Source organism: Saccopteryx bilineata, chromosome 4 (genome assembly GCF_036850765.1).
Source record: "Saccopteryx bilineata isolate mSacBil1 chromosome 4, mSacBil1_pri_phased_curated, whole genome shotgun sequence".
Classification (NCBI taxonomy): domain Eukaryota; kingdom Metazoa; phylum Chordata; class Mammalia; order Chiroptera; family Emballonuridae; genus Saccopteryx; species Saccopteryx bilineata.
The window spans coordinates 117322050-117334648 of record NC_089493.1 but is presented as its reverse complement, the minus strand read 5'-3'; the positions used below and the strand labels follow the sequence as shown (position 1 = coordinate 117334648).

The window sequence follows — 12599 nt, the reverse complement described above, 5'->3', positions numbered from 1 at the left end:
CAGACAGACTCCCGCATGCGCCCGACCGGGATCCACCCGGCACGCCCACCATGGGGCAATGCTCTGCCCACCAGGGGGCGATGCTCTGCCCATCCTGGGCATCGCCATGTTGCGACCAGAGCCACTCTAGAGCCTGGGGCAGAGGCCGAGGAGCCATCCCCAGCGCCGGGGCCATCTTTGCTCCAGTGGAGCCTTGGCTGCGGGAGGGGAAGAGAGAGACAGAGAGGAAAGCGCGGCGGAGGGGTGGAGAAGCAAATGGGCGCTTCTCCTGTGTGCCCTGGCCGGGAATCGAACCCGGGTCCTCCTCACGCTAGGCCGACGCTCTACCGCTGAGCCAACCGGCCAGGGCAAGAACAAATTCTTGATAAACTTAATGAAAGCCAAGAGATTTTGTTTAGGTTACTTTTATATGCAGAAACAACCTTAAGAAAGATTCCTTTTAGAGCATTTATAAAGGTTGAAATACATGGCTGTTCAGAATTTGTATTTTTTAATTCACAGGGAAAGTGAGGAATGGTAGCAGTCATGAAGAATTGGGATTAGTATCACTGACAGGTTAAGAATGCTTTCTTATTAGATTATAGAATATAAATATTATAGTATTCTTGAAACCACATATTCTCTTATATATTACACATAACATGGAACTATAAGAGCAGCAATATTGTCAAGTACTAATTCATATAATATTTCTTTTAAAACTGTACTTAAAGAGAAATTTGTACTTTATGAAATTATTTTTTTCCTGAGATTTTAGTTGAAAGGATCTAAATGAGTTCAAAATATTTATCTTTGGCTTATTATCTGTGCATTAAGTGATTTAAAAAAATATCTGTTTATGAAATTTGAGTGTCTCTATTGTTATTTTAAAATCATAAATCAGACTCAAGAGCCAACCATTGGAATTCATCAGCTCTCTCTCTCTGAATGGAGACTATGGCAAGATCGTCCTTTTCCTACGTATCACGTTAATCATTCAGATCGATGCCATCATTTTATAAGCATTATGCAACTGATAGAACAAATGAGACATGAAGAGGTAGGGTTTTATTGTAACTTTCTCTTGCTGGTATGGTGAAACTCAAACACTTAGTCTTTATTCCTCTTAATTTGAAGTCATTATAAGAAATAAATATTTATTATAAATAATGATAGGTAGAATATTTTGTTTATCTATATTGTTCCTTGTGATCTCAATAAGGAACCAGTTTTCTGCTGTAGGAGAAGTAGATTTAAGTAGAAGACTGTCACCTGTAAATATTGATGATAGACCAGAGTAAATTTTAATCTATTTAATGATTTATATAAACTTTGTAAAACTAATTTAAGATTCTTATTAGATGGAATTTATTGAAATGTTGTTTATCACATAAGTCGTTTATTATATCTCAACAAACCTGGTGGTAGTTTTGAGAATTGTTGATTCCTTGAACAATTTCTTAATAATTCTTTCTTGAGAGAGTCAGAATAATGAACCTATTATGAGAGTGAAATCTGAAATACCTGGGTTAGATTCCAAACACTATTTATTCTTAGTTATTTTTCACAAATACATGTAAATAAAGGACTTAGTTGTGAATCCCAGAAAAACCTGTGCTATCAAATTAACATTTATTTTGTGTTCTCTGTATCCATGGTCTGTGCCTGGCCCTGCAGCTCTGTCAGTGAAGAAGCCAGATAAAATATTCTGTCAGTGGGGATCATATATACTATCAGGGAGACAGAATCCTCTCATTAATATTTAATGTATTGATTATTCAACAAGTGAAGAGTTAACTGCTTAAGTCCCTGAGTAGTAGAGGAATTGTGACTAAAGTAGCATTCATGGGTAAGAAGGAACAATGAGCCAGGAGTGGTGGGGACTGTAGTTTTAAACTTAGAGTTAAGTAAGACTTAGAAATTCACTAGAAGAGTTCTTCTTTGGGAAATTTGTTAGAAATAGTGTATTCTAGCCTACAGCCTAGTAGACATACAGATACCATTATTTCAGAACTACAATGAGAATAAATTACCTTCAAAAAGAGAGTAAATTTAATATATGGATGTGTGCTTTACCTTTATATATACTAATTTCTTAATTAGGGTATTAGAAAAATTGTTTCTTTCTTTTTTTTTTTTGTATTTTTCTGAAGTTGGAAATGGGGAGGCAGTCAGACAGACTCCCGCATGCGCCCCACCGGGATCCACCTGGCACGCCCACCAGGGGGTGATGCTCTGCCCATCTGGGGCATTGCTCTGTTGCCACCAGAGCCATTCTAGCGCCTGAGGCAGAGGCCACAGAGCCATCCCCAGCGCCCGGGGAAACTTTGCTCCAGTGGAGCCTTGGCTGCAGGAGGGGAAGAGAGAGACAGAGAGGAAGGAGAGGGGGAGGGTTGGAGAAGCAGATGGGCACTTCTCCTGTGTGCCCTGGCTAAGAATCGAACCTAGGACTCCTGCACGCCAGGCCGACGCTCTACCACTGAGCCAACCGGCCAGGGCTGAAAAATTGTTTTATTAAATGTTAGAAGTAAAAAAACTTTATAATCTTATTATATGTATTAATTAAATTTGTTTTTTCTACAAATAGTTATCATGAGTCTTCCATGTATTAAGTACTGGGGATACAAAAATATTAACTGATTAAAGAAATTTATGATAATTTCACAGTAGTGTCATTTATAATTTTATTTGGTTTATCAGAATAATTATTTAACGTATAAAAGACAGTCTTTTGAGTAATGTAATACTGTTTGGAAAATATTTTAATGTAGAGTAAAACTCATCTCTTAGAATTAGCTTTTTTGTTTTATTTTGTTGTAACTTTCATTTTCTTTCTTTATAGGGAGAATGCAGCTATGATTTGAAAATAAAATCTTATTTACAAATAGAAGATGTTAGCTCAACATTTAATGCCCCTAGGAACAAATATAATCTTGCCAATGGCACCTTTACTAGTAACAAGAAATCTTCACTTACAAAGAATATAAATGAAGACAGTTCATTCTCAATGACAGAATCTGATGAAGAATGTGTTGAAATATTTAAACAAACTCATATCAAACCTACTAAAATTGGTTCTCTAAAAAGAAAAGCTTCTAAAAAACTGAAAAAAGATCAGCCTGAAAAAGAAAATAATGATGTTGTTATGGATTCTTTAGCTACTGATCAAAATATTTTTCAGGTAGACCTAAATGATAAAAAGCCATCAGATACAGATGAAGTTGTTGCCGCTTGTGCTAGCAAAGGAAATGTTGTTAATCAGCTGTGTGGATTATTTCCAGAATGTCAGATTACAAAGAAACCTGATTCATTTGCTGGAAGTTTTTTAGATTCTGGTTCTAACAGTTTCAGTGATGAGATACCTGTTTTATCTAGCTTATTTCTTCCATTTGAGGAAGGGCTTGTTAGAGTTAGAGCCGATGACCAACTTTATAATTGTCATCCACTAACAGAAGAGGTAGTAGTTCATGTGGAAAGATTTTTATCTCATTCTCCTCCACCTCTTAGTGGACTCTCAACTTTGGAACATGAAATTACTAAGGGTCCTGCACTTAAAAACTTGCTTTACCTACCCTATACGGAGTATTTACAAAACAGTAAATCTACCTGTGTGATGTCACATTCAGCTGTAATTTCTCGACAGAATTTAGAATTGAGATCACCTAAATTTATTAACCATCCTTCTGAACAAAGTTGCCTTTACAGTACAAACAATGATAAGGTTTTTGGTGAGCCAAGCTTCTGTGACTGTGATGATAAAGTGTGTAAAGATATTAAAAATGAAAATTTAGTATCCAATAATCATACTCAAATAAACACAGGCGGTTCAGAGTATTTTGTTGAAGAAAACAAGCATGATGTTGATAATGGGCTCCCAGTATTGCTCACTGATCAAGATAAGAGTATACTATTATTTGAAGATGTTAATACAGAGTTTGATGATGGGAGCCTTTCTCCCTCAAATAATGAATGCAAATCTTTACATGTGTCGGACAAAACTTGTATAGATCAAATGGCCCCAGTGTCTCAGTTCTTAATTTCTGATGAACTTTTGTTAGACAATAATTCTGAACCCCAAGATCAAATTATCTGTGATACCAATGGTTGGAAATCTCATGAAGATTTGACTGGTTTACCTGAGGAAAAACTGAAGAGTGATGAATGTATTCTTGACTGCTCTAAAGATTTATTTGCTGTTACCTTTGATTTAGGATTTTGTGTTCCAGATTCTGATGATGATATATTAGAACATGCTTCACATATAAATAAGAATAAAATTTTAGATGATCTATCTGGAAGTTATTTAGATACCAAGAAGAAAACTGATTATGTCTCAAATCAAGTAGTAGTAACAAGAAATCATGTTGATAGTTCTATGAGTAGAACTATTACTACCTTACTAAGTGAAGATAAGCAGAGTCCAACTTCTGCACGTTTTCCATTGAGTACAGCAAAAGATAAACAATTTATGTCACCTGCTTCTTCTCAGTTTTCTTTGCCAGTAGGGGAAAAACATATGAGTACACCACTCTTTGAATCAAACACATTGCACTCTAAAAAGAGAAAGGAAATGCCTAGGACACTAGAATCTACTAATGGAAAGGTAAATCTAAAAAGTTTCAAAGAAACATTGAATTCAACTTTTGATGATTCAGGACTTTCTATAGAAAAGGAACAAATCAATTTACATAAATCCCATCATCCTTCTGGAGGTAAGAGTTCAGAAATTTATTTAGAAAATTAAATTTAATCAGGTGACATTGATCCATAATTTTATTTAGAAAATTAAATTTATTTAGAAAATTTTATTTAGAAAATTAAATTTAATCAGGTGACATTGATCCATAAGAGTACATAGGTTTCAGGTAAACATCTCTATAGCATTTGAACTGCTGATTGTATTGTGTGCCCATCACCCAAAGTCAAGTCATTTTCCGTCACCATATGTCCCATTTTACTCCCCTCCTCCCACCCCCTCCCCCTGCTAACCACTTCATTTTTATCTATGTTCATGAGTCTCATTTTTATATCTCCCCTATGTAATTCTTAGCTTTTTCTGATTCCATAAATCTTTCTAGAATAATTACTCTAGACAAAGTTCTGTAATTTTCCAAAATGTAAAATTTCAATATATACTGTATTGAACTAGATAATTGATATATATTTCTGAAGTTGATGCTTGGATATAAGATTTATTTTTGTATATATTTATGGCATACATGTCATAGGAAAGGTATTACACTGTGTAATATAGAAGTACAAGTTTGGTCCTAGCCCTTGATTTTAAAACAAACAATTTTGTGACATACACATTTGAAAAGATACCAGTAAAATGTGTAAATAACTACTAAAGGAATCATAAGATAGTGGATATTTGGGAGATACAGAAAATGTCAAAATTTTGAACTGGATTAGATTCGGTTTTTAAATGTAGATTTTCATTTTGGCTCTTTAGGAATAGGGGATATGTTGAAAATAATATAGAGAGAACTTAGATGTTATAAAATGGTGGGATAAAGGTATAAGAAACAAAGTGTAAGGATTTGGGGGGATAGTATGAAGTATAGGGTTTTTAATATCAAATAGTTGAGAAATAAGAGTGTATTCGGTGAATTGAGACAAAACTGCAGAAGATCTTGGGGAATTATCTGCATTTCTGTGATCTAATACTACATAGTTACAGAAAAGCTAGAAAATACAGTGATAGGTAATTGATATGAAAATGATTTTAGTATCCTTTGAATCCTGTTACAGAACTCAACACTAGTTTATGTATAAATGATTATAGCAGACCATTTATGGATCTTACTCCTTATGGCTGTGAAAGAATGTGTAAAATGAGTTTCCTCTGTAAATGTTTTTCTTATGCTAATGCTGTTCACAGTAGTATGAAAGCATGATTCATGAAAATTTTTTTAATGTTTTATTGATTTTAGAGAGAGGGAGAGAGAGACAGGAACATTGATCTGTTCCTGTATGTGCTCTGATTGGGGATCGAACCAACAACCTCTATGCTTTGGGACAATGCTCTAACCAAACAGTTGGCAAACTGCGGCTCGCAAGCCACATGAGGCGGCTCTGTGGCCAGCTGAGGAGTACACTAATTAAGTTCATAACAATGTATCTACCTATATAGTTTAAGTTAAAAAAATTTGGCTCTCAGAAGAAATGTCAATCGTTGTACTGTTGATATTTGGCTCTGTTGACTGGTGAGCTTGCCGACCACTGCTAACCAACTGAGCTACAGTCAGGGCTCATGAATGTTTTATTTAAGATAAAGGCTTGTTTAAAGTAAGTTGTGGAAATATATTTAATTTTCAAAAATTGACTATTGTGCATAGTTTTGGGTGTACTCTGATGTAGGTATTTTTACTAAGTGCATGTTGTCCATAAGCTTTCCATATTTACATTAACACCTTTATAGTAAGTCTGTTATTGGATGTTGTCTGTGTGATATTTGCATTAAAACTTTTTCTAGCATTGTTTTCTAACTACTAATCATGGGCAATATAATTTTGAATACATATATGCTCGGGAACTACTTATTAGAGTATTTAGTATTTTTTATTTTACTTGATTGAAATAGAAGGTTTAAGGTAATTTGTCATATTATGTGTATAAAAAAATAGTTCAGTAAAACACCACTAAAGCCTGACAAGTGGTGGTACAATGGATAGAGCGTTGACCTGAAACACTGAGGTCACCAGTTTGAAACCCTAGGTTTGCCTGGTCAAGGCACACATGGGAGTTGATTCTTCCTGCTCCTCCGCCCTTCTCTCTCCCTTTCTTTTTCTCCTCTCTAAAAATGAATAAATTAAAAAAATAGTTCATTAAAACACCACTAGAGCCTGACAAGTGGTAGCACAATGGACAGAGTGTTGACCTGGAACACTGAGGTCCCAGTTCTAAACCCCAAGGTTTCCGACTTGAGCACAGACTTGACAGCTTTGGCACAGAGTCACTGTCTTGAGCGTGGGATTATCAACATGATCCCAAGGTTGCTGGTTTGTGCCCAAAGGTTGCCGACTTGAAGCCTAAGGTTGCTAGATTGAGCAAGGGGTCACTGACTCAGCTTGGAGCACCCCCATCAAGGCATGTACGAGAAGCAATCAATGAAAAACTAAAGAAAAGCAACTATGAATTGATGCTTCTCACTCTTGCCCCCCCCTTAAAAACCAAACAAAAAAACAAACAAAAAAACTCTTCTAAAGTAGTTACAAAGAAAGCCTCCTAGAATTGTTTGTTATAACTGAGCCCTGCATTTAACTCTAGCTTCCTTAGAACGTAATAAAAAAAGAAGAACAATTTGGATTATAGAATGCTCATTTGCAAAAAGGATTTACTCAAGTTTATCTGTCTGGGTAGATGTTTTATTGTCACAGAGTGTGAGAAGAAATTTACTATGTGGATCTATGTTAGTTTTTTATTGGTGTGTAAAAACTTACTCCCTAAATCTTAATGGCTTAATATAAACATTTATCTTCCAGTTTCTGTAGTTGAGGAATTCATGAGTTTTTTTAAAGAAGATAACTTTTTTTCTCATTTTTCTCCCCATTGATTTGAGAGAGAGGAAGGCAGAGAGAGAGAAAACAGAGATCAGGTAGAAAGAGAGGAGAAGAGGGAGGAGAGAAAGAGAGAGAGAGAGAGAGAGAAGCATCAAGTCGTTCCACTTAGTTGTGTACCCATTGATTGCTTCTTATACATGCCCTGACTGGGCTCCAGGTGGCAACCCTGGATAGAACCTGCCACCTCTTTGCTCCAGGATGACGCTCTAACCATTGTGCCACTGGTCAGGGCAAGAGTTTCTTAACTGGGTTGTTCTAGCATAGGAATTCTCATGAGGCTTTAATCAAGATTTCATCTAGGGTTGCAGTCATAGGAAGATTTGACTGGGAATGGACAAACTGCGTTCAAGATGGCTTGTTCAGAATGGATTAGGAAGGGGTGGTGGGAGGCAAATAGGAATCTTGCCCAGAACAATTCTAAAGTCTAGCTGAGCTGATATCAGAAGTTCCTTGATTAGGATTCAAAGCCTGAGAATAATTCTCTGTGGTTCTTGGCTTCATCCTCTGATGCTTAGTAGCATCCTTATTCATAACAGCACCTGTGGAGTTTTTTCAGCATGCTTTCTTTTAGTAAAAATTTGAGAATTTAAAGGCCTCTTTTCATTTTGTCCTGTCTCTGCCCCTTTTAGTTGTAGTTGGTTGTGCTTTTTTTCGGTATAAGTCTCATAAATCTTTGGATTTCCTGTGAATCTTATTGGAGTTTATTCCATTCAACACCAGCTTGCTCACAAATCTTGAACCTAAGTTAAATATATATTTATTAGCAAAAGTTATCATATCTTAATTTTCTTATTAGTACTGTTTTACTTTGTTTTTTCTCATGCTGATTTTTTTTTGCCAAACTTCTTAAAAGCTATCTTTTTTTTGAGAGTGTTGAGATTGACAGAAACAATTTTGATTGAACCCATCAATAAATTGATAGTTGTGGTTGTATTAAATTAAATATATTGACCAGACTCATTATTTTTAAATAAATTATAGATGAACAGTTAAGCAATGAAAGTGAAGGTGATGAGATTTTCCGAAGAAAGAGTAAAAAAACAAAAGGATATATTTTAGAATCCCCTGAGGTGAGTCATTCAGTAATCTCAATAATGTTATCTTATAAAGTCTTTTTCTTTCTCCTATGTCTTTTTATTTTTTACTTTTTTCTTTATCTGTTTATCTAGGATCAGAAATATAGTGAAATTGATTCTCCACTTCATCCTGTTAAAAAGCGCAGGGTTCCTCCAAAGAAAGTAAGTACATGAACAGATAATGTATAGATAATGTATAGTAATTCAAGTTCTTGTGGAATAAATATTACAAATATGTGTATTAGTGAATGTAGTAGGTACATTTGATCTTAATTATATTAACAGAAAAATATCATAGTATATGATATGTGATTAGAATTTCTATTTTAATTTTAAACTTGCTTTAGAAACTGCCCCTACTTTTGTCAGTACACGTCAGCAAGTCAGCAAATGTTGATTAAATACCTACTGTGAATGTATTGTGTAAGATGCTGGAGATACTATAACAATTACATCCTGGAACTGTCTTCTGTCACCTATAATGTATTAGGAGAGAAAGATAAGTAAATGGAAAATTTCAATATAATCTTTTAAGTGAAATGGTAAGAAAAGATAACCCGCCAGGGGTCCCCAAACTTTTTACACAGGGGGCCAGTTCACTGTCCCACAGACCGTTGAAGGGCCGCCACATACAGTGCTCCTCTCACTGACCACCAGTGAAAGAGGTGCCCCTTCCAGAAGTGCAGCAGGGGGCCGGATAAATGGCCTCAGGGGGCCGCATGCGGCCCGTGGGCCGGGCCGTAGTTTGGGGACGCCTGGAGACCTTGGGAATTCTGGCAAGCTTCTTGAAGTTGGAACCTATTAAACCTTAGAGCATATGTGGCCTTGGCAAGAAAAGGGAGAAGGGAAGGCATGCATTGTCAACAGAGTGAACAGCGTAAAGAATGACACACAGTGGGGAAGCAACGTCTCTTTATTAATTGGATTGTAACTACAAAGAGTGCCAGGAAGTAAAACTGGTGAAAAATCTTGGTTTTTGGTAGGACTTATTCTTTCATTTGCTGACTGAATGGGTTTGAAGGGAGGAATGAAAGGAGTCCAGTATGGCTCTTGTTTGTGGTGTGAGCTTTTTGATGGTGTGTCACAAATGTAGAGAGGACAGGAAAGAGGTAAGTTCAGTGTTGAACATGTTTGAGTCTGAGGCTTTTGTGCACTAGTGAAGTGTTAGTGTCTGGCATTAAGGACCGTGTGAACATGAAGTCTGGGTAGGAGGCAGGACTGAAGGCGAATGATACTCATTTGTCATCAGCTAATTTGCTGATAACTAAATTTTGAGATTAGGAAATCTTATGTTTTAATTCTCTAATAAAATCTAGGATAATTTATGCAAAATTAATTAAAAAGTCACTCCTTATTAACTTTGTATACTCAAAGCGAGAAGTTACTTTAACTTGCTACTTTAACTAGAATGTCTGATTGACGTCTCAGAAATAAACAAATATTGATAATGTGATCAACCCATTTTAAACCAAAATTATTTCTATTTGAAATTATTTTGATAAACCTTTTTTTTTTTGAGGCAAAGACAGAGAGAGTCAGAGAGAGGGACAGATAGGGACAGACAGATAGGAAGGGAGAGAGATGAGAAGCATCAATTCTTTGTTGCGGGTCCTTAGTTATTCATTGATTGCTTTTTCATATGTGCCTTCACCGTGGGGCTACAGCAGACCGAGTAACACCTTGCTCGAGCCAGCGACCTCAGGCTCAAGCTGGTGAGCCTTGCTCAAACCATATGAACCCGCGCTCAAGCTGGCGACCCCGGGGTCTTGAACCTGGGTCCTTCACATCCTAGTTCGATGCTCCATCCACTGTGCCACTGCCTGGTCAGGCTATTTTGATAAACTTTTGATTTTTTTTGATCTGTTTTATGTTATTCTGTAAAAGATACAATGATAGGCCTCCTAGTCAAATTTTGTTTTTCTTATATTTGTTTATTTGTTTAAAAGGAATCCTATATAGTTGGTCTGATTTTGATACCTATATTTACAGACTTAATTATATTTTGTGAAGCCCTTCAAGATCTCCTAAAGGAAACAGTTAAATTAAAAATATAAATTTTATCAAATACATTTGATGTAATACTAAATTAAGTGAATACTAGTATTACTTAATTTAGTATTTAGTATTTATTATCAATTCTTAAGTATTATGTATTTGTAACAGGGCTCTGAGTTGTTAGAACATTTTATTTTCTAACAAGAAAATGTTAGGCCAACACTTAAAAAATGAAAAAGGAACAACCCTTGAGAAATACAGTGTGTCCGTAAAGTCATGGTGCACTTTTGACTGGTCACAGGAAAGCAACAAAAGACGATAGAAATGTGAAATCTGCACCAAATAAAAGGAAAACCCTCCCAGTTTCTGTAGGATGATGTGGCAGCATGTGTGCATGCGCAGATGATGACGTAACACTGTGTATACAGCGGAGCAGGCCACGACCATGCCAGTCGAGATGTGGACGGTACAGAGGAAAGTTCAGTGTGTTCTGTGGCTTGCTAAATTCGAATCCGTGACCAAAGTACAATGTGAATATCGGCGCATTTATAACGAAGTGCCACCACATAGGAATAACACTACTTGGTGGGATAAGCAGTTGAAGGAAATCGGCAGTTTGGTGGAGAAACCCCATTCTGGTAGGCCGTCAGTCAGTGAAGAGTCTGTAGAGGCTATACAGGATAGCTACCTAAGGAGCCCTAAAAAAATCTGTGTGTGAGCCCTGGCCGGGTGGTTCAGTGGTAGTGCGTCCGCCTGGCGTGCAGGAGTCCCAGGTTCGATTCCCGGCCAGGGCACACAGGAGAAGGGCCCATCTGCTTCTCCACCCCCCCTCCTTCCTCTCTGTCTCTCTCTTCCCCTCTCGCAGCTGAGGCTCCATTGGAGCAAAAAGATGGCCCGAGCGCTGGGGATGGCTCCTTGGCCTCTGCCCCAGGCGCTAGAATGGCTCTGGTCGCGACAGAGCGATGCCCCAGATGGGCAGAGCATCGCCCCCTGGTGGGCGTGCCGGGTGGATCCCGGTCGGGTGCATGCGGGAGTCTGTCTGACTGCCTCCCCGTTTCCAGCTTCAGGAAAAAAAAAAAAATGGCCCTGGCCGGTTGGCTCAGCGGTAGAGTGTCGGCCTGGCGTGCGGGGGACCCGGGTTCGATTCCCGGCCAGGGCACATAGGAGAAGCGCCCATTTGCTTCTCCAACCCCCCCCTCCTTCCTCTCTCTCTCTCTCTTCCCCTCCCGCAGCCAAGGCTCCATTGGAGCAAAGATGGCCCGGGCGCTGGGAATGGCTCCTTGGCCTCTGCCCCAGGCGCTGGAGTGGCTCTGGTCGCGGCAGAGCAACCCCCCAGAGGGGCAGAGCATCGCCCCCTGGTGGGCAGAGCGTTGCCCCTGGTGGGTGTGCCGGGTGGATCCTGGTCGGTCGCATGCGGGAGTCTGTCTGACTGTCTCTCCCCGTTTCCAGCTTCAGAAAAATACAAAAAAAAAAAAAATTCTGTGTGTGAGCCCACATCAAACTGCACTGAATGAAACTGGGAGAGTTTTCCTTTTATTTGGTGAAGATTTCACATTTCTATTGCCTTTTGTTGCTTTCCTGTGACCCGTGAAAAGTGCACCATGACTTTACGGACACACTGTATATTAAGATACAATAATCTAATTATATTTTCTTTTTATTTTATTAATTTTAATTTATTGTATTAACATGGATTCCATTGTTCCACTGAATATAACATCCTCACTCCCCACCCCCATGTCCCTATTTACAACCCTTTAGCCCCCTCCTCTTAACTCCCTTCCCCATTGCCTCCCCATTATATTTCTTATGAAAGAATTCTATTGAATTGTTATAGTTAGAATTATCATCTAGTGATGAGAGTGAGGATTTTTCTGGACAACATCTACAACTAGAAGACTTCAAGGGTCATAATAGGAATGCCAAAAGAAGCACCAGAGTCCGAAAGAAACAGAGTCGCCTGAAGGTAAACTATTTCAGTTTT

At 37.9% G+C, this 12599-nt stretch overlaps 1 protein-coding gene across 1 annotated transcript in view; it reads left to right on the top strand.

The window, feature by feature from the left end:
* The window catches only part of FANCM (FA complementation group M), an 85626-nt gene that overhangs the window by 55943 nt on the left and 17084 nt on the right, over positions 1–12599 (top strand). The window contains exons 13-17 of the mRNA XM_066277812.1: positions 884–1039; positions 2822–4691; positions 8526–8614; positions 8714–8782; positions 12453–12581. Of these exons, the coding sequence (XP_066133909.1) occupies positions 884–1039; positions 2822–4691; positions 8526–8614; positions 8714–8782; positions 12453–12581 (2313 nt within the window). The remainder of the gene's footprint in view (positions 1–883; positions 1040–2821; positions 4692–8525; positions 8615–8713; positions 8783–12452; positions 12582–12599) is intronic.